General features: G+C 37.7%; 2 protein-coding genes across 3 annotated transcripts; both read right to left on the bottom strand.

Annotated features, from left to right (window-relative positions):
• Positions 1 to 353: 353 nt before the first annotated feature.
• Positions 354 to 25,265, bottom strand: LOC125226898. The gene is made up of 14 exons (XM_048131074.1): positions 25,197 to 25,265; positions 24,734 to 24,890; positions 21,617 to 21,834; positions 21,355 to 21,465; positions 20,409 to 20,859; positions 19,618 to 19,748; positions 19,020 to 19,151; positions 5,624 to 5,789; positions 5,163 to 5,368; positions 4,474 to 4,575; positions 2,943 to 3,393; positions 2,476 to 2,606; positions 1,513 to 1,647; positions 354 to 548 (listed from the first exon to the last, which is right to left on the bottom strand). The coding sequence occupies exons 2-14, from the start codon at positions 24,888 to 24,890 to the stop codon at positions 468 to 470; spliced, it is 2,472 nt and encodes an 823-aa protein (XP_047987031.1). The 5' UTR covers positions 25,197 to 25,265; the 3' UTR covers positions 354 to 467.
• On the bottom strand, positions 8,327 to 14,323 carry LOC125226899 (la protein homolog). 2 transcript variants are annotated; one of them, XM_048131075.1, is made up of 6 exons: positions 13,940 to 14,323; positions 13,090 to 13,256; positions 12,045 to 12,305; positions 11,231 to 11,377; positions 10,025 to 10,142; positions 8,327 to 8,787 (listed from the first exon to the last, which is right to left on the bottom strand). In XM_048131075.1, exons 1-6 carry the CDS (start codon positions 14,076 to 14,078, stop codon positions 8,453 to 8,455), a joined length of 1,167 nt encoding a protein of 388 aa, XP_047987032.1. In that variant the 5' UTR covers positions 14,079 to 14,323; the 3' UTR covers positions 8,327 to 8,452. The 2 variants fall into 2 exon arrangements, with proteins under 2 accessions (XP_047987032.1, XP_047987033.1); XM_048131076.1 differs by having other exon boundaries at positions 8,328 to 8,787; positions 10,025 to 10,136; positions 13,940 to 14,321.
• Positions 25,266 to 26,541: the final 1,276 nt, after the last annotated feature.

Here is a 26,541-nt window from a genome sequence, read left to right as displayed (position 1 = left end):
GATCCCAGTTGGTCGAAATAAAGTCATTTTAATTTTAATTTTTAATTTTATAGTAGGTCGAAAAGAAACAATTCAGATTTGATTCAGATCCGGATATTTATTTAAATTTTATTGCACAGTTGACAAAAAAAGTACAAATAGCAGACAGACTTTAAGGCATTCGCTACCAGTCAACCGTAGGGCAAAACAGGACTTCGCGATTTTTTGGTACGTATAGTTTTGGGCATGATTATTAATTGGTAACAGAAATTAGATTATAGTTTGACAAAAAATAATAAGTAAGTATGTAGGAATTAAGGGTTGTAGGTAAAGCCTACAGTTAGCTCGATTGGATAAAACAACAAAAACCTGTAGGTACTCATAACCTGTATATTTTCTAAACAAAATTAGGTACATTTTAAATGTATAACTTTGTTGTTCTTCACATATCATCACAGCTTGTACAGTGACTTAGAGAAATAGAAAAATTAGTTGTCTTTTACAGTCAGGTCAATAATCAGGTCTTCGTATTCAGTCTTCATTGGTTCATATTCGCCGTAGCGTTCTTTCTGCAACCAAAAAACTTAATACAGTTAGCTAAATTCGCTAATTTGGTGTTGTATGGGAATTTCTGTACACCCTGTTTTTATTGAATTTCATTAACTTTAAGGGAAGATTCTTTACATCAAATACAATTAATTTCTCTAAGAAACTAGCGTCTTAACTCTTGCGGTTATCGAGTTATTAAAAGAATAAAGATAATTACTGAACACGTGTGTGACAGCCTTTACTAATTCCTAATAATGTTATTTATTGTCATGTGCCGTCAATCACTTGACACTAACTTAAATGTTATTCTTAAGGGTCACACTAATAAATTCATTTAATATGTATGAAAATGATAAAAAATTTTGATGAAAAAACTCGGAAAACTTTTTTTGGCCGGTTTTTTTATGTATGAAAATGATAAAAAATTTTGATGAAAAAAATCAAAATTTTTTTCGTGAAATATGGCTAAAAACATTCCCTAACTCAGCTTTCAGACAAAAAAATTAAATCTAAATCGGTTCATCCGTTCGAGAGCTACGATGCCACAGACAGAGACACACACACAGACAGACAGACAAACAGACAGATACGTCAAACTTATAACACCCCGTCGTTTTTGCGTCGGGTGTTAAAAAACGCCCTAACTATACAACGAACCAGCTGTTCCGGCTCCACCAGTATGGTGTCGCTGAGATTCAGGTGCAGCCGCGCGCCCGCCCGCGCCGCACGCCGCGAGTTTGCGGCGCTCACCACCAATTACTGCCAATGTATGGCTGGGCCTTAAGGTGCTGTTACACGGGCAACACAATTGCCAGCAAGTCACATACCATTGCCGCATTTGCTCCATAGTTAGTTGGTGCGTATTAAACAAACGCGGTACCTAATTGTATGTGAATTGCTGGCAATTGTGTTGCCCGTGTAACAGCACCGTTAGGAGGCTACGGTTATCCACATTCCCGCGCTAACAGTTGCTATACAACGTACCAGCTGTTCGGGCTCCACCAGTATGGTGTCGCTGAGGTCGAGCCGCAGCCGCGAGCCAGCCCGCACCGCACTGCGGGCCGCCGCCGCGCGCGCCGGCAGCGCGGGCGACAAATTCGCCGCGCTCACCACCAGTGACTGCCAACATTTAAAAAACCGAATCCTGTGTCATCACATCATATCAGCCCTTTATCGCCCACTGCTGAGCAGGCCTCACTTCTAGTACGCCAGTTTTCCCGGTCCTGGGCTAGTCTCATCCAGTTGTGACCCACTATTTTCTGGATGTCATCAACTCAACGAGCCAACGGATGCCAGGCAGTCCTTACATTTGTAAGCGGCCACCACTCCGTTAATACTGTGTGTTGTGTGTCAACAAGGTGACATCCCTAGTGCACGTTCAAGGACCGAGTGCGGGTAGTTCGAAAATCTCATACAGCTACAAAATGTTGATATCAACTTTAGCCAGTCTGCTCCGAGACTAAGGAGACAATGCCGTCCTTGAAACGTCTGAAGTTGGTTAAAAACATAGTTTTACGCGATTATAATAAGTCCCGTTTTTAATTTTAAGTAGGTATTTAGAAAATAACCTTGAAATACCGCTTTCGTAATTCATATTTTTTGATATATGTTTATATTGTAGGTAATACAATTCGTAGATTAGAATAAACTTATTCTTTCAGGATTTAATTCCCACGTAATTTTTTTGCATCTGGCGACCGTGACAGGACATACAGCTGATTAAAATTACTCCATGATCGGATCTGGCCAAAGATAAAATAATGCAACAATTTCAATGCGACGCCCGACAAATTGCTATTTGGTAATTTTTTTCGCGTTCACATCTATGTCAAAAGATGGTTCATATGGTAAGAAAAGGCTAGTTTATACTGATAGGTGAGCGCTCGCGGAACGGGTCCGCATGGCATCATCAGAACAAGTACACTAGTGAAGGTACTGACTACTGACCGTGAGCTGCGGGCAGGAGCTGATGATATCCACCAGGTCATCATCCCCCATGCAATGGAACTTATGCAGCGTGAGCGAGCGGAGCTGACACCCGTGGCGAAATGGCTCCGACACAGGACTCCCGGTTATGGCTAGCAAATGGAATTACATATTATGTCCATAATCAAAGAAACGTAATAAGTTTAAAAAAAATATTACTTAGGTAAGTACCTACAATATGTACAAGTAGCGGCACGTCACGTACGTTTAGCGCTGAGTGAGATGTGGAGGGGATATCTGCTCATGGGGACACATACACATACCCTTCACCCCTGTCAGACTTCTGCGCAATAATGGTCAGCGCTAGTTACCTGCCGCTACTTGTACCTCTTGTATAACTTGTACAATAGTGGTATAAAACTCAAATATAGATTTCCCATATCTTTACTGTTTGCTTATTTAAGAAATGGCCTATTAAATTTACTTACATCTGCAATCTAACAGCTCCAAGGTCTCCAACTCCTTGCAACCCTCGAGAATAGCTTCCACGCCTTCATCGGGCACACTCATCGACAGTCGGAGAAATTTCAATCGAGTCAATCGCGATATAGGCTCATAATCACCACAAGTCATCCAATGAGCATCATATAATTCAAAATATTCCAATTTCTCCATCTTATCCACCACATGTTGTATTTCTTCGGCAGTTTCAAATGGCATATCTATGATCACCAACTTCGTCAACTCGCTGAGTTGGTCAGCAGCTGAACGCAAGTGTTCGGAATCGAAGAGTTCTAGAAATTCTAAGCGGAGAGACTTTAAGTTCGACAGGTTTATTGTGTTTAAGAAGTCTCCACGCACGGTGCAACAGTCGTAACCAATTTCTAGTTCTTCTAGAGCTTTATCTTTTATGAATTGGTCAATGAAGTTGTCTGATACCTGAAATAAATGTTTTTACTTTGTTCAAATATCACAAACATATAGGTAACATATGACAATTTTGCTTATCTAATATGCTACTTAGCCTTAGTTTTTATTTTACAAATAAGAACCGAACCATCCTCCCCTCCGAGTGGAGGTGGTGGAATTAATAGTTATTTGTTATACAAGGGGGCAAAGTTGTATTTTAACGCCGAGTGTGGAATTGAAAAACGAGCAAGTGAAAGGATTCTATAGTTGAACCACGAGCGAAGCGAGTGGTTCGAGAATATTTAGCGAGTTTTCCAATACACGAGAAGTAAAATACATTTGCACCCGTGTGTAACACAAATTTTTCCCCTCACTATAGCGAGGAAACTATAACGCAAAACATGCGTTTATAACTGCTTCCAGTAGTTCCACAGGTGGTAAATCATCTTCATTAGATTCACCTACTTTTATAAATTTTAAAGCAGTTAATTTGACTTTATTCAAGGTCAAATTACTTTACCCACTAGTGGATAAAATGCGTTTTTACCCGCTGACATTAATCACACACGACACGTGTTTCCGACGTAATGAGGGGAAAATAGTACATTACGATACAAGTGCGTAAAAAAGGAAGTTCGAAACGAGTGGCGATAAATTAAAACACGACCGAAGGGAGTGTTTTAAATCGACACGAGTTGCGAATTTCCTTTTCGCACGTGTATCGTACGACGTTTTTCAGTACAGATGGCCCTCCGAAGTTTCGACCTGGCATATAATGAACCACTTCTCGCACTAGTGCGTAAAAAAAACACCATCTGTACTGAAAAAGTATACTTTATCAGTACAGATGGTGTTTTTTTACTTCTTTGTGTCTATGTGTCTTTTTCACTTCTCGCACTAGTGCGTAAAAAAACACCATCTGTACGCATAATTAAAAAAGCATAATTTTTCAGTACAGACGGTGCTTTTTTTACGCACTCCCTTCGGTCGTGTTTTAATTTATCGCCACTTGTTACGAACTTCCTTTTTTACGCACTTGTATCTCAATGTACTATTAATATTACACAAACTGAAGAAATATAAGAAAACACAAATGAAGCACCTACTTACTAGACATCTATTAAAATGCAGCCCCTGTAGACGGTTGAAGCTTTTATTCAGATTGTATGGGCACATTCCTTCTGAATCAGCGTTTTCTCTTATGTTGGTCAGCTATAATATGAAAAATAAAAGTTTTAATTTTAATATAAGTTGTATGCAGAAAGTTTTCCTCGATTTCTGGTTTTACTAGTCAGAAATGACCCATACACGCAAAAGCGTGGATCAAAAGATCCTAGACAGGAATGGAATTGACTGACATGAAACTGGTTTTTCAGTACAGATGGTGTTTTTTTTACGCACTAGTGCGAGAAGTGGTTCATTCTTCGGAGGTCCATCTGTACTGAAAAACGTCGTTCGATACACGTGCGAAAAGGGAATTCGTAACTCGTGTCGATAACACTCCCTTCGGTCGTGTTTTAATTTATCGCCACTCGTTTCGAACTTCCTCTTTTTCGCACTTGTATCGAAATGTACTATTACAAAAATTACATTGTAGTTGTGTTTTATCCAAAATCTGTAAATGCCAAATTTGTTCATTTAAAATTGAGAGAAGTTCTTCTACCACCATTTGAGTAGCAGCAAGAGATCTTTCTTCACTAAAGCACAAATACAGGGTGTATATTAATACACCCTGTATTTGTGCATGTGCAATCAATATTCTAATGAATAAATAAAACTATTTTAAAATATGTACATACCATTAGACTTTCCAAATTGGGGCAGTTTTCATCTATTGTTTTCAATGTCTGAAAGCTGTTGCAGTAAGCTGCTACCACTGATGTGCCTACTTTGTTGGTCCACATGATAAATGACTCGTAATCATCGTTTGATGCTTTCAAAGTACAAGCATTTGGATGAGTCTTCTTAGGTTTATCATCTTCATCCACTATACTTACTCGGACTCCTAGAAGATTTTTTTATTGGTTAACATTGTGACATCTAAACATGTTGCTTCTATATTTTTCTTAGATAAAGTACTTAATTGGAGAGTTACTAGTCCATAAAATAAAGTTTCTGTATTTTAGATAAATTAGTACTTCTGTAAATAAATAATTAATTTGAAATACTTTTAGTACAACTATTAGTTATATAACTTTTTTCTTCTAATTAATATTTGAACAAATAAATATTAATAAAAAACAATTAAGCTAAAAAGCACCTTTCAAGTACATCAGCACCCATGTTTGCCAAAGACGGCTGGTGCGCTCACTGCAGACGAGGTCTCGGACTGGCACAAATTGCAGCACTGCCCTCCAGCAGTCCTCGTTTAGGTAATCCAGTATTGTAAGACCTTCAGAGTCATTATTTGGTTCGGCTCTTAACATCTGTAATTAAACGCCCAATGTAAGTTGCACCCAATTTTATTATATGAGACAAGAAAATAGATGAACAGTAACAATAACTGTGAGTACTTATTACAGTGTTTACATGTATGTTTGCATTGAAACTTGGGTGGTTTACCCCTATAAGGGACACAGGCGTGATTGTATGTTAGCATTAATAATAATGCGTCCCTGACCGGCGGACCGGGAAGTTGAAGCTTAAACACGACCCATGCTACTACTATTGAAGATATTTCGTGATAATATTAAATGAATACTTACTTTATATTATAAAAAATAAACAAAACAACAGGATCTAAAGTTTTTAGTAACTTTAATGACAGTGACAGTTCTTTGCAGTGCTGCCATATGACTATGCTAAAGCATGGACTTTCAATAGGGACTGAGCTCACACTTTTTTTGCCATACTAAATTGAACTTTATCACCGGTACAGAAAGGCGTTCTTATCAGACTAGTAAAAGTGTGTCCACATGAGAGGGTCAAAGTTGGGGCTGGTGTCCCTCTCGCACGTGTGACCAGTGTTAAAGAGATTACTATAATAGTAGTATTTTTACCTGTATGATAACTAAGTTTATAAACTTCTTAAATTATTTTTGTATTATATCGAGGCAAAGATATTAATACCTTGTAACGAATTGGTAAGTCATTATTATGAAGCCATAAAACCAAAGATTTGCGCAATTAAAAAAAACCTTTAATTCGGTATTAGTGGATTTGGTAATAACTTTGAATATTGACTGGTATCCCCAAACAATGACAGTGATGACGTCATTCAAATGGTTTTGACAGCGGCAATAAGTGCGAGAGGGACACCAGCCCCAACTTTACCCTCTCATGTGGACACTCTTTTTGGCCTAACAACTCAATCTAGCTTAATAATATATAAATCTATGTGCTAAAGCCGTAACAGACTGGCGTACCAGAACGCAACCTTGATCATAATAATATTAAAGCTCCGCTGGTGGATGTGTCATAGATTGTCAACCAAAACTTGGCACTGAAAAATGGCGTGAAATTCAAATTTTCTATGGGAATTAAACCTTTGCCTTTACATTTTCAATCAATTTTTAAGTGTTACGGCTCGTCGATTATTCCCCCAACTTCAAGGAAGGCACGCGTTTTATGAAAACAATTGGCCGCTGAGCCCGTGAGCCGTACATTTTTCAAATTTGCTGCCATTTGGTGTTAAGTGCCGAGATTTGGTTGAGCGTCTAACGGGAAACAAATCAAATTATTTAATTTTAGTATTTATTCGTGAAATTATTATTTACTTAACACAGGAGAGGCTATTGAAATCAGCGAGCAGGCGACGAGTTTTCGAGCGAGTTTATTGTGCACTGGCGGCGAAGACGTTGAGACTGTCTACTAAACTGACAAAATTATGACTAGGGTTGCTTAGGGAATACAAAAGGTAAAAATCTTACACAGTTATTGCGCGCTTTATTTAAAACATAAAAGAAACTCAGTTTCACTTAAGTCATCTTAACATCTTAGCTTAGATAACAAATGGCATGTAATATTAATTCTCTTATCTTATTGATCTCAAAATACTTTAATAACATTTGAGATCCAACAATCCTTTCAATGTATAAGAAAATTCACTTGAGAAAAGAGTTGAAAGATAGACGTAAAATGTAAATCAACTTTTTTTATATTTGTTAAAATGTTTACAATATCTTGTACTCAAGATTGGATCTATAAAGAATGATTGTGGAAGTATGATCTTTAAAATAACCGAATAATAAAAAAAAATGTAGCTTAGCTTAGCTAGAGCTTAGAATATAAGAAAAATGTAACATTTTTAACAAATTTGAAGAAAAAATTTGGCTGCGGTCTTCTGTAGTATACAGAAGACCGCAGCCAAATAGCACTAGACCCTACTCATAGTGTTGTGTTCCTGTCGGTGAGTAAGGTTGCCAGAGCTCAACAAGGGTGCGGTGTGCTGATGACGGGAGGACTTACGGAACTAACTTGTTCCGTTTATTGTCCTTTGAGTCGTCGGCAACCCGAACCCTCCTTAGAACTTGTACACTCCTTTTTGCTGTGTACTTAACACAGCAAAAGGGAATGTACAAGTTTCTAATGGGGTGGCAACGCGCATGTGACACTGTTTGAGTTGCAGGCGTCCATAGGTTACGGTGACCGCTTTACATCAGGCGGGCCGTATACTTGTTTGCCACCGACGTAGTATAAAAATCCATGAAGACAAAACTGTTATCTCAAGAGCTCGAGACAAGCATATTTTACACTTCTTTTGATTTTAGCTCTTAAACTCTGCTGTGTGTTGGGCAATCAAGTAATGAACACATTTGTCTAACCAATCTTTCAACTTTATATTAGGGCATTTTCAGAATTTGGGTCCCCCCAATTAGCGTAAGTTGTTAACAAAAATTAACTCGCTGTCAGTTTTGTGACGACAATAAAATTAAGCATAAAATCTGTCAAAGAATTTACTTTTTTCCCATTCTGAATGTAGATTATCGCTTAAAGTTTATGTAATTAACACAAAAACAATATTTTTATTGAAATTTCATGCTTAATGATAATAATGATCGCCACAAAACTGACAATGAGTTAATTTTTGTTAACAACTACGCTAATTGGGGGTCCCAAATTCTGAAAATGCCCATTAAATACACTATATTTAGCTGTCAGCTTTAACTTTCTGCGCCGGCGCATCATCATGCTGGTCCTGCTTGCGTTTCTTCCCCCCCTGTCTCCCCTTGAAATTCCTCCCCTTATTCTGGTGCTTGTTCTTATTATAGTTGAATCTCCTCTTCTTCATATGTTCAATGGTTTTCGTCAAATATTCGGCCTCCTCTTCTTCTCCAAGCAGTTTGACCGTGACCTCGGTGTCTGCGAATGTGAGTTTCCCGTCGGGGATCTTCTCGAAGACCTCTTTGGCGGCGTTTTCTTTGGCGAATCGTACCCAGCCTTGCGTATCGCCGAGGTTTGAGTCTACGTACGCTATTTCGTAGTCTGAAAGAGATGTTTTCGGGTTAAGAAAAATTTATTACAAACGAATTACCATCAAAAACATTTTCTTCTAAATTATTTCTAACAAGCCTAAACTCAATGTTTTTGTTTCTCAGTTGAGCAATACTTTTTTTTTGGGCTGTATCATCAGCGCAAATATCCATCCATACTAATATTATAAATGGGAAAGTGTATGTGTCTGTTTGTTTGTCCTTCTTTCAAGGCAAAACGGAGCGACGAATTGACCTGATTTTTTAAGTGGAGATAGTTGAAGAGATGGAGAGTGACATAGGCTACTTTTTGTCTCTTTCTAATGCGAGCAAAGCTGCGGGCAAGACTAGTACCATGATTGAATTGTCATTGGATATAGATCAAGTATGACCAACTTGACCATTTAACATTCACAAAATGAGGAAATCTTTTTGCATAATTCCAATTATGATGCGTAAATAGTGACTGAGAAAATTTATGTTTTAAGCGTTCACGGTAGGTGGATGCCATACGGGTGAATAATGTATCCAGAAAATCCAGTTAAATATGTATCTGATCATACAAATCGTATAGGATAATCATGTTGTGAAAAAGTGTTATTAATTAAGAGTACAATACTCTTTATTGCATATCTTGATAAAATAGTAAGTAGTAGAGTAATTAATTTTATTGTACAAAGATAAGAACACACACAGTAAAGAAAAAAAGAACACACACATCATTTGTACAAAGGCGAACTTATCCCATTAAGGGATTTCTTCCAGTTAAATATAATTATAGAGTAATTAATTTTCTAAATCTGGCCAAGCGGCAATGTACACCAATTAATTAGACATGACATAAACGTCATGTCGTAATGATGCTAATTGATGTGGACATAATACATTGCGTGCTGAATTATTATGTATGAAAAAAAAATCTCATCTATTAAAAAGAAACCATGCAGTTAGGCTCCTTAGGTCCGATACTAATCGTTATTACGATATTCGCCCGTATGGAATTCACACGCTGTATACACTAGACTACAATATTTTCTTCAGTACAGATGGTGTTTTTTTACGCACTAGTGCGAGAAGTGGTTCATTATATGCTAGGTCGAAACTTTAGAGGCTCATCTGTACTGAAAAACGTCGTACGATACACGTGCGAAAAGGAAATTCGTAACTCGTGTCGATTTAAAACAACTCGTTTCGAACTTCCTTTTTTAAGCACTTGTATCGTAATGTACTATTTCAAGTTAGTCACTCACCACCAAACTTGGCGAATCCTTCCTTGATGTCTTCCCGCTTAATCTTGTCGTTTCCGTGCTCAATGTGCAGCACCGTGCCCTTCGGCAGCTGGAAGTCCTCCTGCGGAGCCTCCTGAAACCACATTATCAAATAAGTACTGAGTTCATATATAGAGCATAAAAATTATACAATAATACTACTTTTCAGTACCAATGGTGTTTTTTTACGCACTAGTGCGAGAAGTGGTTCATTATATGCCAGGTCGAAACTTCGGAGGCTCATCTGTACTGAAAAACGTCGTACGATACACGTGCGAAAAGGAAATTTGTAACTCGTGTCGATTTAAAACACTCCATTCGGTCGTGTTTTAATTTATCGCCTCTCGTTTCGAACTTCCTTTTTTACGCACTTGTATCGTAATGTACTATTTCAATTTGATTCGTTTTTGTCTACTTAGCAGTTTTTATTTCATGCACTCATGTCATTTTAGGGTTGAAATGAAAAATAAATAACTTTTACCACCACTTTGAAGAAGCCTGTGGTGGATTATGACTTATGTTACAATTATGACTGACGTAATTTGGACGAAGTTTGTCGCGGATGCTATTTATACCTACGCGTTTAACGAAGCCTGCGCTTGGATTTGGATGATCATAATTTGTTTGTGAGAAATGGTGATGGTTTGATGTGCATGATGGTTTGTGTCTTTTGAATATAAAATACATAAATGATCAAACTTATATATTTTTATTTTACAACTTAGTCAGCGTGATTGATATTGCTACTAGATTTCAAATTAAAAGCAGATCAGTGATTGTCATTAGGAAGTTTGTTAACTTTGTTATAAAATCTTACACAATTACTCATGAATTATTTTTTTAATTTTATGGAACCCAATAAAGGGCACACGGAATGGCAGCGGCCGGCAGCGACGCGGCGAGAACTAGTAGTAGTAGTTAACACTTTACTGCATAGAACAAATTATAAGTACAGTGAATAATTGTAATGTATAAAGGCCAGCTTATCCCTTTAAGGGATCTCTTCCAGAACTTTTAGTGTGAAATAATTTTAAACTTTATCTAAATATTTAAAAAGACCAGTATCACTTGACTAACTCAAACAGATCGAGAGGCTGCCGACCACTGCCATTCTGGTGTGAGCAGATCCTAAGGGTTTCGGGACTTCCTAGTTGACTAATGGGACAACAAATAGCTAGATTTTGTTACCTGTTCTTCTTTCTTGGGTTTCTTGTCCTTCTTCTCCTTCTTGGCGGCATATTCTTCTTGCTTCTCAGCCAGGTAGGCTTCCTGCCACTTCCTGATCAGATCATTCTCGCCGTACTTCACCTCACTCTGCTCTAGGAACTTCTGTGCCTGTGGACATGGTTGTTTTTTATTAAAACACATGTATTGATGGACTTCCACAATGACTATAAATAAATATTGGGGACACCTTACACAGATCAACTTAGCCCCAAACCAAGCAAAGCTTGTACTATGAGTGCTAAGCGACGATATACATACTTAAATAGATAAGTATGTACTTATATACATAGACAACATCCATGACTCAGGAACAAATAACTCTGCTCATCACACAAATAAATGCAATTACCAGGATTCGAACCCAGCTTAGCAGGCAGGGTCACTACCGACTGAGCCAGACAGGTTGTATAGTTCATTCATTCATTAATTCCAAGAGATAATAGAGGTATGCAACTATTTAGCAATGTATTAGTTCAATCTACATCTATACACATTAATTACGTATCTGTGATACAAATAATGTATTTAGACACTCAAAAATTGCAGCTTGTACTAAAAGCGATTCGGAAAAGTAGTACTTTATTCAGGAGGAGGAACCCTATTTACTCTAAATAGAGAATATTAAAGTTAGAAAGGTCTGGTTATAAGTATAACATGAAAAACCAACTTGTGGAGTGAACAACTACTATGACTGTGGCTGCTCTGTGGCATTGTTGCTCAATCAAATGTTTAAGAGCACTCTTAAAAAAATATGTAACAAGAAAATTGTCTTTACCTGTTCTTTAGTTTTGAATGTGGCAAAAACTGAACCCTTAAACAGCCTCTTCTTAGTCTTATTATCCTGGTATCTCCTCATGATGACATTCTCCACCTCCTCAAACTGTTTGAAGTATGTTAGGATGGCATCCAGCGCAGCATCCTTTGGGAAACCTTTAGCATAGACTGTGCGGCCCTGGACTTCCTTCCGGCGCTCTTCATTCATCTCGGGGAGGGGCATGTCGGGGCTTCTGCGGACTTTCTTATTGTCCTCTGAGATCTGGAAGGTTTACAAACAATCATAAGTTCAATTTCAATTCAATTCCAATAAGAACTTTATGTCTATGTCAAATTATATCATACCTATAACTATGGCAGAAAGGAAAGGAAATAGTTTTTGACATATTTTTTATATATATGTATATCCGTGTAATATGCATGAAAATTACATGTACTCTACCAAAACCGAAACCAGTTCACATAAATTAAAATTGGTCAAAACTGCATCTTGGCCAACGGTTATGTAAAAATGCTTGATATTAATGATATATGAGAACAGAGAGTCTATGTTATTAATATTATTCTGTTATGATTTATAAAATGCTGCCATTTTCATTGGTATCTGACTGTGAAATATTTTAACATGTTTTCCATTAGACGGCCTTTTGGAAGGAGGCTTTACTGAAAAAGGGTCTAATGAACATATGTAACAAATTCAAAATTTATATGTACATAACCAAATAGTACATGTACTTTTAGGACAAATTACCATTACATATTATTTTGTAAAAATGAAATAACTAATATGAATATCAATTTTATAAGCTAAAAAAATTATAGTTTTTCTTTATCTAATATGGAAATAATCGATACTAATATTATAAATGGGAAAGTGTGTGTGTCTGTCTTTCACGGCAAAATGGAGCGACAAATTGACTTTTTAAGTGGTGATAGTTGAAGGTAATTGGAGAGAGTGACATAGGCTACTTTTTGTCTCTTTCTAACCTGAGCGAAGCCGCGGGCAAAAGCTAGTATGAAATAAAAAACAAAATGTGTGTACAAACCTCGAGCAAACCACTTCTGGACCTTCCCAACAGCTTGGCAATGAGCTCCAAGTCTGTAGTGAGCTTGGCCAGGCGGTTGAACTTGATGAGAATCTCAAACGGTATCCAGCCATCGTCCAGCTTCACCTGCTCACGTAGAAACTTGTCCCGTGGCAGGTTGAGGTCACCTGAAATGCACATATTGAGATGATCCATATCTTAGTCACTATGTATTATGAAACAGGGGCTGAACATTTTGACCATAGGGTTAGTTCGCTAAATCAAGTCTAGCATATATTTGAGGCCATTTATTAAGTTTTGAATGTACCAAATTGCCATCCTAATAGTCTACACCAGTGCTGGGCAAACTTTTGTCATTGTGGGCCAAAAATTGAAGGAATTTTAAGAGACAAGCTGGATTAACACCAAAAATGCATTTTTACTACAGTGTTGGCCATATCACACACTATTTTGAAGAACTGGTGTCGGGCCGAATAAAATCCTTTCGCGGGCCGGACTTGGCCCGTGGGCGATCCTTTGCCCACTACTGGTCTACACAAGAAATCAATAGACATAAAAATGATATTGCGCATTGGTAAATTACAGATTTATTTGCTATTGCGTGTGTATTCAATAATATTTCGATGAGTTCAATTTATACATGTCAGTATTCCACACAAATGTTGCCTTCTTGGTCTTTAGCACAAAAATATTGCTAATCCATAAAGATGCTAAACTCACAGTCACCGCAATAAACATAAATATTATGTACAGTAGCTGGAATGCTAGCATGTTCGTAATAAAAGATCCTTGACCAAACGATAAATGCGGTTACATTGCAACGAGTATGTTTGAAGCAAACGTGACTCACCGAAATAATATTCGACCTGCCGAATTATAGCGCTCTCCAGTTCTGCTTCATCCATGGGCTCAGATTTTGCACCATTTTCTGCTTTCTCCTCTTTGCCATTGCCCTCCGCGGCTACATCAGCTACTTTTTCTTCAGTCATTTTCGGTTTGATATATCTCACAGCACGATGTTGTAATATGGCGCAACTCGCGAGCACACTTAAAATGTATGCAGAGTTAACGTATACACAATTTAATGGTGAAAATCACAGATAATTCGAAAATTCTGCTGAAAAATATTCAAACACGTGTTTCTGCTTCCTTTTCCACATGCACCGGCAAGAAGAAGAACAAGAAGTTGAGGGGAAGGGCGGGAAGAGGAACGATTGGGGAATGACCAGTCGACGAATGTAGCCATTACAAAAGTGCGAAAAAGATAAAAGCATATGTATTCTTTAAGTGTGACGAAAATGACTATATTTATAACAGCTTCTCTTCCGTTTGAAAGATAGGTTTCGTTTAGAAATGAAGTGGAAGGAATTAACCAAAGAGAATGTATTTAATCACTACGTTTAACTTTTATAAAGTATATTATATTATAAAAAATATTATTATTTATAAGTTATATATTCATTAAATAATATAATATAAAAGTAAGAATTTATTTAAAAAAAATTATCTCTTCAATGAACGCAGCTAAGTAATAATGTGTGACGGACTGTGGCGGCTGGTGGCAGCACTGCGAAAGTGTCAATGTCAAGGAAATCTGGCGGAAAGACGAATTGAGCGGGCGATTTAATGTATTACTCCGATTTCTAAAGCTGACTTTAGACCAGCAAGTTATTGCTGCAAGTTTTGAGACGCAACTATAGGTAAGAGTGGGTGGCAAATATCTGCATATCTTTCTTGCATATACTTCTATTTCAAAACTTGCAGCAATAACTTGCACGTCTAAACTCGGCTTAAAATCGTTTCCTCTGTATGTTTAGTTAAATTGAGGTGAATATTTCTCTGTACATATAGCATAGTGTAAATATAAATGCCATATATAATGGGTGACGGAACCGCAGGGAATCAGACGCCATTTTGTTTTCGCATGAAACAGAAAATGGCGTTGAATTGGCGTTGAAACAAACTTTGCCAGAACTAAAGAGGTTGGACTTCCGGTTCGAGCGCCATCTGCCGTCTCGTGTCGTGAATAATTTATTTTTCTTTTGCTCATTAATGTTGTTTAAAGTGTAATATCGATAGCTTATTAATAATAGGTATGCAGGTATGCAGTAAACTAATTTTGTAGTGAAAAGCTAATGAAGAATTAATCTCCAGTATTCGGGGGAAAACAGGCAAGGGTATACGCGAGGAAGGTGGAAACGTACATCTACGATCAGACGATCACGCACGACGAGACGCACATTGGACGAATACTACCGCCTTCTGGCAGTCAAAAAATGAAAAAATGAAATGAAAATGAAATATTTATTTTTCAAGTAGGCATATTACAATGCGCATATGAACGTCAAATAAAGCTACCGCGTATAAGCGTCAAGAAATGAGAAGTGTTTGAGAGATTCGGTTATCATTGGGATCGCCATTTTCCAGGTTTTTCTAGAATGTGTCTATTATTTCCTAATTTTAACTTGAAACAATCAATGATTGATTTTTGATTTGTTAAGTAGCTTTTGTTTTTGATTCTTATTTTAATGAATTAATGATTAACCCGTGGAACACGCAACGAAAAAACATATGTCAGGTGTTTTAACGCGCTATAGAACACCAGTGGTGTGCTTATAGCGGCTACAGACCAAATTGTGTTAAGATAAGATACGGGTTAATATAGATTTGTATTGAAAAGAAAACCAAAGACTAACAATTAAAACATTTTAATACTTAAGTAACTGTATTATTTGTAGGTCATTACGTTCGTTTCTTACGTTTACATACATACATAGTAATTAGTATACTTGGTAATGTCATAACTTTGGTCTTGAAATTATAACGTAGTCCTACGGTACAAATACTTTATAATTATGTATCACATATTATTCTAAAAAAATGAGGCACTCGGCCGTGACACGTCTGCATTGGGCCTTTGCCTCGCGACGCTACGCTGTATAATGTATACGTGCCTCAGAAAACGTGCTAACTGCCTCGGCCGAGGCACATCTTCATTGGGACTTTGCCTTGCGACGCTGCTCGCTCTGTGTGGACCCACATTCATTTTTAATGTGTTTCACAGAAGGCCCTAACATACTACCGGGCCGTGTCAAGTTCATCCCTTAAGTAAGAACGAGAAAACGATGTCTCTTTCTTGCTCGTACTTATGCACCTTGACACGTAATTGGACAAATCCTCTAATACCCTGTTAATGTTATATAATTATTTTAAATTATTTTTCACAGACCTATCAAACACAATCAGAAACTGAAACCTCACAATGTCTTAATGATTAAGAAAATTCCTCATTTATTAAATTATTATAATATGGCCTATGAGGAAATGAAATGTTTTTTAACAACCCTAAATAATCGAAATACAGTGCCATTCATTAGAAAGAGACAACACGGTTTGACCCTGAACTGCTGTTTTGGCTTGCGTGGGCGACGGTCGCGCGATGTTCGCGCGACGGCGATGCGACGCATACGAAATCAAACCTTATCGATATGGAAGTAGACGATGCGATGGCGCCGGTCGCGCGACCGTCGCCCACGCAAGACTCGGCGTTTGGTTTTGTAGGAAGAGTCCTTTCAGCATTTTGCAGTGGTGACATCTGTCCTAATTATCTGTTCATCGTTCATCAAGTTAAATTTCTATAATTAGTTCTTCATACTCCAGCTTCATTGGTTCATAATCTCCGTAAAGTTCTTTCTGAAAATAAAGAAAATTTTTAAAAAAATGGCAAGATCTGTGACCGGCGCGGTAATCGGTTCCTATGCCATTGAGCCGTTTCATTTGATTTTTTCAGTGCTTGCCAGTGGGGTCCTCGAAAGGGATATTGATTTTAACTTCATAACGCGATACCTCTGTCGGGACTCGAATTCGCACCAACCGCAGTAAAAGGCGTGTTGCAAAAGGAAAGGAATCGAAAGATTTGTATATTCATGCGCGAATCCAAGGGGGTGGAGTCATGGGGGTCATGAGAAAGATCGTTATCAGCGTGCTGTAGGTAAGGTGGTTGACAGTGGGTCGCTGGTGCACAATAGGTCACGCACACTACGACGAATCTAAATACACTATTATTAATTTATCACGCGCCGTGGATACCTCTGGCCAACACGTACCTACTAGCTCAGTGTCCACGGGACCGCGCGAACAGAACGTCGTGTGCAGGTGTGAACGTGATATCACTCCGCGGGTAGCATATTTACGTAAGTTGGAATTTATCGTATAATTTCGAATCATGTGCCATTGAATGTCTTGTTATCGTTTTTATTATTACCTTGATTAAAAAGCTATTGTGTGTTTTAACATTTTCCGCTATAAATATTTTTTTTGGATTTGTTTTTAATTATTTTATTTTTTTTGCGTGTGGGTTGACACTGGGTCATATGGATCAAGTACACAATGGGTCAGATTTAGTACACATTGCTATGTTACAGACTGCTGCGAAAAAGGGTCACCTGTAGAAAAGAAGGCGGAATACCAAACGAACGAGTGGAAAAAGCATAGGCATCTTGGAAGACTATTTTTATGTGGCTCTTACTTATGTGTATGGTCAGAAATATTCATTTCAGAAATATTGATCCCATAAAAGCATTTTGAGTAGTTACTTAATTATTTATATACGCATAATAATTATTGGTCTAATTTTCATACATTATAAAGTTTAAGTTAGATATAACAAGAAATATTTATTTTTGTTTTATTGTATGGCTATTTACTAAGCTTCTATGGCCGAAAGTGGAAATTCTTAGAAATTAGATCTTTTAGTTAGATGATCAGTACACCTATGGTACTAGGTTTTGATATTTAGTATTGACTATTTTAATAAAAATTAATACATGTTCTGTTTCATTCTTTTCCCCTTATCTTTCTGATATGATTCTCTTTGGTCCACTGTGGACCACTGGTATATCCATTGTTCACACCCCCTGTTGCACAGTGGATCAAATTCCATTTTTTTTAAAAAGCGTTAGTGACCATACATGTCTCATAATATAGCTTTTAAACCACAACACAATAAATCTTAAATAAATGATGTATATAAGAGTCCAAACAAAATGTAAATATGTCAAACCTTTCCTGAGATATGGCCTCTGAAAAATGGAGTGATCCACTGTCAACCATCTTACTTGGTGGCAGAGTATGGTTGGCAAAAAAACAAATACACAAGTATTTAAAACATTATAATTATAATTAATAAATTATGAAATACTAGCTTTCGCCCGCGGCTTCGCTCGTGTTAGAAAGAGACAAAAAGTAGCCTATGTCACTCTCCACCCCTTCAACAATCTCCACTTAAAAAGTCACGTAAATTCGTCGCTCCTTTTTGCCGTGAAAGAAGGACAAACAAATAGACACAATTTCCCATTTATAATATTAGTATGGATATACATATTTATAATTACTTATCCAAATTACATTGAATAAATAACTAAAATTTGTTCAACAGATTTGGCTGTCAGTCGTTAAAATTTAGAAATTAGAAAAAATCCATTTTAAATAACTAAATGACCTTTCTACGTTGACAGAAGTTACAGGAAGGTAATTTAACTCTTTAAAATACTGCACGCAATTTTTTTGACGCCCTCCGGCAAATCCACCAGTGAATATTTAAATTTAAGTATTTGTTTTTTTTTGTCAACCGTACCATTTGCCACGAAAAGTGCACCTTGATAACGATCTTTCTTTAGTCATGACCCCCACCTGGACCCTTAGGTTGGCCATACAAATAGACCACGTGACTCCCCCTCCTCTGGGGCCTGGGCCATTACTACGTGGACCCCCCCCCCCTCCCGGGCACGAAGCTGTATCCGCGCTTGGTATATTTTTTTATATATCGTTGTCCGAGTGCCCACAACACAAGCCTTCTTGAGCTTACCGCGGGACAGCCAATCTATATTATTGATTAATTAGGATTCCGTATTTTCAATATAATATGATACCAGTTCGTCCGGGTACGGCAAGCAGGTCCCGGAGACGTCGAGCCGCAACATGGCACCCGGCCGCACCGCGCGCCGCGCCGCCGCCGCGCGCGCCGGCAGCGCGGGCGACAGCTGGGAATCCACTAGCAACTTCTGCGGATTTGAGTTTAAAACCTGTTTGAAAGCCGTAAAAAACTATCACAAAGGACAGTGACCTTGATGCGGGCAAATCGTCGCATACTATCCCACTGAACCAAGGTCGCGGTCCAGTGTGGTAATCTGCACACTTATTGCAAGAGCACGTCAAATGATTACATTTCAGAAATAAAAAAATAGGACACTGTCTTGGGCGAGAGTTAAACTCGTCTAATTGTAATCATTTACAAGATTCCAATTCCCTATGTATTTAGATAAAATCTGCAAATTATATAACATGTATGTTGTAATTGACTGACTGATCTTAGATAATACCATTTTACGTAAGAATACCATTTTGCCATGATTTCATTTTGTCATGGTTTTATTTCTAATCAAACTGTCTACTTTGATTGTCTCTTCAGGACACGCAAAACACTCATAATAATAACAGTAACGTTAAAATGATTAATAAATATAATACCGTGAGCTGGGGGCAGGTGCTAATGATGGCTACCACGTCATCGTCGTCCAAATCCAGCGACATCAGATACAGCTTGCAGAGCCGCGCGCCCCACCGACACAGCGCCCGTGTCACGAAGCTCTTGCTCATTTCTGCACCGAAGTGTAATAACGTCATGCGTGCCTTAAGACTACTGGATATATGGCTAGCTGTGTCCGGTCCACACTGATCGAACACAAGCAGCCTGGCGAGGCATGCCTCGCGCGCTTGACATCCGTGCTCGTGTGCGCACATTTGACTCACCCGACCCGAGCCAATTTGGTCGGCAAGATGGAGGCCCTTGGTCAGCTGTTTCAAATAGCTCTACCCAGCGAATAACTGTACTGACTGTACTAAAGTCTCTGTGAGCGACTCGACTAGATTTTCACAGCCATTTAATGAATTTGAATAGCCGCGTAAGAAGTTTGATTTATAAAATACTAGCTTTTGCCCGCGGATTCGCACGCGTTAGGAAGAGACAAAAACTAGCCTATGTTACTCTCCAATCTCTCCATCCCTTCAACTATCTCCACTTAAAAACTCACGTCAATTCGTCACTCTGTTTTGCCGTGAAAGACGGGCAAACAAACAGACACACACACTTTCCCATTTATAATATTAGTATGGATCATTTTATCTAATGATAACTGTTGCAGTATACCAGTATCATATTTGCATATTTACTTAGCTTAGTTTGACTAAAGCATTGGGGTTGTAAAAAAATCCTATTCTTTATTGCCAACAGGATTGCAGGCATAAAATGGTGCACTCACCAGAACAGTCCCAAAACTCTAAAGTCCTCAAATCCTTGCAACCCTGCAGTATACCTTCCGCGGCTTCATCGGGCAATTGGATATTCACCTGGAGATACTTCAAATGAGTCAAACGTAATAAAGGCTTATAGTCATAGCAAGGCATTCTCTCTCTCTCATTATATAGTTCTAGATATTCCAATTTGGGCATCTTATCCAGCATTCCTTGTATTCTTTTGTATATGTCGGCATGCAAATTGTTAAGGACTAACTTTTTCAGGTCTCCAAGACGCTCGATTGCACAAAATAAGTTCTCAGCATCTAAATCGTCACAATATTCTAGGACAAGAGTTCCCAAGTTTGACAAGTCTATAGTATTGAAAAAATCCCCCGTCATTATAGTACAATTGTTAAATTCTAGTTCTTCTACAGCTTTATCTGCTATAAAATGGGAAACACAGTGGTCCGACACCTGTAAAAAAATTATAAATCATCTTGCGAATTTTGTTTGCTTTTTCTGGTTTTACTTTTACTTATACGGGCTCATCCATTAATTACGTCACACCTAAACGGGGAAAGGGATTCACAAAATGTGATATGTTGTAACAGGGGGGAAGGAAGAGTTCCATGTCCTGTCACATACAACATTGTTGCAAAATGTAAGTAAAATAAAATTCTATTTCAATTGTTTGTGTTGAATTTCAATGTTGACCGTATAGTCCGTATACCAACAAACACCAATCTGGACATTGAACAGTCCAAATTACGATGTCACACTAGGGGGGGGGGGGTAGTTTAGTGTGGTTGTGTGGTTTAGGAGGGAGGGTTCAAAAAATGATGAAATTGGTGTGACTTCATTAATGGATGAGCCCTCCTACTCGTTTTTTTTAAATCTACAATGGGCCATACAGGCCTAACCATCTGAGTTTTAAAAGTGGTAAGGTTATGATTAGGTATAATTACTTACATTGCATGAAATAATGTACAGCCCTTGCAAGCACTTGAAGTCCATGTTCAAATTGTACGGGAAACATTCGAACAAACCACAGCAGCTACATCGGTTATGAAAACTTTCAAGCTGCAAAATTACAAAGCAATCAAGTATATTTTTACCTGTCTTTGTCTGTTTCTTCATACTGAACTGATATTCATGTGTTGCTGATTTTATGTTATTTTTAGTAATTGTATAATAGAGTTTATTACCACGGCTAAAATTGATAAATACTTACAGTCAAGCTTTCTAAATTAGGGCAGTTTTCTCTAATTAGTATTAATGTTTCCACATTGTTGCAGTATGTGGCCACAATGGGCGGGCCAAGTTTCTCGATCCATTTATTAAATGACTTGAAATCAAGGGCATACCTAGAGTGAGGTATTTTCAACAGATGAGCATTAGGCTTAGTTCTGTTGGCTAAGTCACTGTGATCTAATATGCATATATTAATTCCTGAAAAGATAAATAAAATTTTAGGATATAGTAACCAAACAAATTCAATTCTTCGCACAAATCAACTGATAGTAAGTAATTACAGTCACAAGCTGCAATTGATGAGCCATATCTAAATTGGCCATTCCTTAAGAGATACATTAATAAAAAAATGTTATCTATCTATCTATTAAGCCCCTTTTTCTGAATTAGAGAATGTCTCTTAGTTCAGTGTGCCGCTTGGCAAAGGCCTCTAGCTCTTTCCATTGACGTCTATCCTGGGCCACTCTTCTCCACTTCGAGCCCACTGTAAGCTTCAGTTCGTCCTCCCATCTCATTCGGGGTTTTTTCTGGCCCCTAGTACAACCTCTAAGGTACCAATCTGTTATGATTTGGCTCCATTTCTCCTGCTTGTCTCGGAGCATATGGCCGGTCCATCTCCACTTCTGCTGGTCAATTTTCAATAGTATGTCGGTTATTTTTGTTTTTTCCCTAAGGTCTTCGTTTCGAACTTTGTCCAATCTACATATCCCCATCATACTTCGTTCCATAGACCTCTGGCAGAACATGAGTCTGTCCCGGTGCTCCTTGGTGAGTGCCCATGTCTCGCATCCATATGTAATGCAGGTTAAGATGCATGCGTTAAATACTTTTCTTTTAACTGTCATACTCAGGTTTTTAGACTTCATGACTTCCTTCATAGACCAGTATTTTTTCTATCCATTTGTTACTCTTGTACTTATTTCTTTGCTTGTGAGGTCTTCCGGAGATATTATTTGGCCCAGGTATGTATACTCTTCTACGTAATCTAAGGAGGTCATATTTTAATTTTAGATGAATTGGTCATTACTTTCGTTTTTGTGGTATTCATCGTCAGGCCTACTTTTCTGCTTTCATTGCATAGGATCTGGATCATAGCTTGCAGTTTTTGTGGATCTTCTTCAAATATAACAATATCGTCCGCAAATCTAAGGTGGTTTAGTTTCTTGCCATCTATGTCGTGGCCCATATGTTCCCAGTCTAGTTTGCGGAAAGTGTGTTCGAGGACGGCAGAGAATAGCTTGGGGGACATTGGGTCTCCTTGTCTCACACCTCTTCTGACTCTGAATTCTGGACCAGTTTTTTCTAGTTGTACTCTTGCTTTGCTGTTTGTGTATATTGTTTTAACAATATTAATGTAAATCCCTGGAATACCCTGACTTGACAGACTCTCCCACATGGCCTCATGACTTATACTGTTGAACGCCTTGTTGTAGTCAATGAATGCCAAATATAGTTTTTTCTTGTACTCATTATATTTCTCAACCACCTGTTTTACTGTATGGATGTGGTCTATAGTGTTGAAAATTGTTTCCTGAAGCCAGCTTGTTCGATTGGTTGGTTTTCGTCCAGTTTTTTACTTAGTCGACCTAATATGACTTTCGAGAAAATTTTATATAGGTTGGACATCAAGCTTATCGGCCTGTAGTTGCCTATGTCTTCCTTGAGCCTTTCTTATGCAGTAGAATGATGTGCGATGTTTCCCATTGTGTGGGTATCCACTGGTTGATCAATATTCTATTGAATAATTTTATGAGTATAGGAGCTAGTTCTGTAGCCATCCCTTTTAGAAGTTCGTTGTAGATGTTATCGGGTCCTGCTGCCTTTTCTATCTTTTGAGTCTGGATAGCCTTGACTACTTCGCATTGTAAAATTTCTGGTTCCAATTCAATTTTATTATCTTGAGGTTGTATAGAACCGCCTTGGTTTTCTGTTCGGCATGTAGGGAAGTCCTTGTAAAGTTGTTCATAGAATTGCGTCGCTGCTTGGACTATATCCTCCCTTTTAGTGACAGTATCTTTTCCTCGTTTCACTTTTCTTAGCTCTTTCCAGGCTTTGCGCACTCCCCCTGTTCTGATTATGTGTTTCTCTAGAGTCTGTAGTCTTCTAATTTTACGGTCCCTCCTTATGTTTTCTTTTATTTTTTTGCTAGTTTCGGCTATTTGCTTGAGGTTGTTTTTCTTAAGGGGTCCTTCTATTAGATTTTTCCTTTCTTCTATAAGGTGGAGAGTTTTCTCGCTGAGTTGATGTTTTTGTTTGTTAGGGTTAATGGTTTTGGGAATTGTTAGATGTGCCTCCTGCCAGTTGTGCGGCCGCGGCTGCCGCTCTCGCATCGGACTTACCAGTCATTTGCGTAAATGCCGCAATCTTACGGACGCTGCTTAATACATCATATAATTGATGTCAAAGGCCCATGATGATGATGGAGGTTTTCCAACAATGATTGCTTTAAGTCTTTGCAGTTAGGGTCAATAGTACCTTGAGATTTGATTTTGTACTTTCTGGGTGCTTTTGGTGGGTTCAATCTGAGTTTACATCTAACTAGTCGATGGTCTGTGCAAGCGCGGATCCAGCTTCGTGCCCAGGGGGGGGTCACGTGGTAAATTCACGTGGTTTATTTGTATGGCCAACCTGTAGGGGGGGTCATATGACCCCCCCCCTGGATCCGCGCATGGGTCTGTGTTGAAATTAAGATTTTGTATTACTGAGGTGTCCGTAAATGCTTATAGGACTTTCTTATTAACAAGTCAGCTAAGCTCAAGAAGTCTTGGGTTGTGGGTACTCGGATGTTATAAATAACAATAAATATCATCACATAAATAAGTGCCCTTACCAGAATTCAAACTGAGGACCTGATGGCATAGTAGGCAGGGGATTAGGCCATACCAGTTATTTAACTACTTAAGCTGCTAGAAAGTTGGAAACCTAAATGCCTCAAAAAAAAACTCATGATGGTGAGAAAACCACTAGTAAAAAAAAACAGTTACTCAACATTTAAATTTTTGCACTTGTCTAAGTTCTCGTTTAATTTTTAGAGTGTTTACATAGTGTTTATGGCAAATCCAAAAGGTTCTGAATACTATGATATTTATTAATTTACCTTGTAGGTACTGCAGGACTATTTTCTGCCATTGTCGGCTGGTGCTCTCAGTCCGAATGAGGTCTAGGATGGGCACATATTGCAGCACAGCACGCCAGCAATCTTCATTTAAGTAATCAAATATTGTCCAATAATTAATACTTTGTGATTCTAACATCTGCAAGGTAAATGAAACTTAAAATATTTAACATGCTTCTAATAATTAATAAATTAAGTAAATCAATATTATCTCCACACTATGTCGCATGAGCCGATTTGTGGATACATAAATTTCAATTTCATTATTGTTTATTTCTGTAGGAATTAACGCAACGCGAATAGCATCCAGGCCTTTTGAAATATAACATTTATATTCTGTATTAGATAGATCTTTATTTGCAATCCAATATGTTTCATGGGTATATACATAATTGACCCTGGAAAAGGTGTAGCAAAATATTGTTTACAAACATATTATACATACTTTATTATAGTGCGAGCCGAGCACGCTTCCAAATGCTTCCAATATATTAACTTCAGCCTCAATTTTTGAGTTATGTAAATTAGGAAGAAATTAATCAACAATTATTTAGATAAGCAAAAGATACTAATTGTAGTTTGACTCAAAACTAACACATTGTGCAAAATTAATAGAAAAAAAAATTGTTTTATAAAACTTTGTTCCTTGTTCCTAATTGTTTTTATGATTTAAACAACATTATAGCATTTTGGAGTATGAACAGTTTTAAGAGCCTACATATGTAAACTGCATGATAGATAGTCTGATGTAAATATTACATGCATTTTTAGTTTTTAGTAAGTATATTAAAGCAGTGCCATAGGGTTTGTAGTAAAAGCACTGAAGTCTAGTTATAAGATCTATTGTAAACCCACACAAGCAAGAAATAAATTATAAATATGTGATATTCATATATTTGAGAAGGAGGGCGAAAGATAAAAAAGAGATTTGTTTTTCAACACTGAACAAACTAAACTTTAAAATAAACAAACAACAAACCATAACCGTCTGGATACAGCCAGTCTCTTTGACAATGACATTGACAATTTATTGCGGTATTGCCAGATGCTAAATCAAAGTAACTAACAGATGACTGTACGGTACACAAGTGGGGCCGAGAAAATAATTATTTCACGTGCTGTGTTTGGTACACAAACTACTAAGAAGATACTGTTTGGTGCAACCGACCCTTGGCCGCTGTATACATGTGACCAAGGGTTGGTGGAACCCCTTGGCCAAGAAAAGAGCCACTGTTTACACATTGGCGGACCAATCACTTGGCGTTGGCTCCTCATGAAAGATGGACGTGGAATGGAAAAGGCTAGGTAATTCGAGCCATTCGAGGTCATTTACGTTATTAACAAAATTTGGTTAAAAAATAATAACTCTGTAGTAAAATTAAATTATTTGAAATATTAACATCTTTTTAATATTCTGATAAGCACACAGAATTAGCCTCCCCACAGACGAGTCTTAATTTTCATAATCTTAAAAAAAACTTGTATGCAAATTGACAGTTGAAACTGACACTGACAGATCTGTCAGTGTCAGTTTGCACACAATTTTTTTTTAAGATTATGAAAATTAAGACTCGTCTGTTGCCGGCCTTAGGCTCCCCACAGACAGTCTTAAAAATTCATAATCTTAAAAAAAATTGTTGTCTGACAGTTCAGATCGGTCAGTGTCTTGTCAGTGTAAGTTTGAACTGTCAGATTGCATTACAGTAGTTATAATTTTTAAGGGGCGGTCAGAGTATAGCAAAAGGGGCCCGATTCTGGGACTTTTTTAACTTTTATTTATTTATTTATTA

Source organism: Leguminivora glycinivorella, chromosome 6 (assembly GCF_023078275.1).
Source record: "Leguminivora glycinivorella isolate SPB_JAAS2020 chromosome 6, LegGlyc_1.1, whole genome shotgun sequence".
NCBI classification, from domain to species: Eukaryota; Metazoa; Arthropoda; class Insecta; order Lepidoptera; family Tortricidae; genus Leguminivora; species Leguminivora glycinivorella.
Note: the sequence above shows the minus strand (reverse complement) of the source record. Positions and strands in the feature narration are given on the sequence as shown.

Coding starts and splice junctions, on each gene's coding strand:
- LOC125226899 (XM_048131075.1), bottom strand. CDS start 14,078: ATGACTGAAGAAAAAGTAGCTGATGTAGCCGCGGAGGGCAATGGCAAA. Junction 12,306..13,089: donor CCAGAAGTGGTTTGCTCGAG/GTTTGTACACAC, acceptor TAAACCTTCCAG/ATCTCAGAGGACAATAAGAA. Junction 11,378..12,044: donor CATTCAAAACTAAAGAACAG/GTAAAGACAATT, acceptor CCATGTCCACAG/GCACAGAAGTTCCTAGAGCA.
- LOC125226898 (XM_048131074.1), bottom strand. CDS start 24,890: ATGTTAGAATCACAAAGTATTAATTATTGGACAATATTTGATTACTTA. Junction 21,835..24,733: donor AGTCCTGCAGTACCTACAAG/GTAAATTAATAA, acceptor TTATCTTTTCAG/GAATTAATATATGCATATTA. Junction 5,790..19,019: donor TGCCGTACCCGGACGAACTG/GTATCATATTAT, acceptor GTTTAATTACAG/ATGTTAAGAGCCGAACCAAA.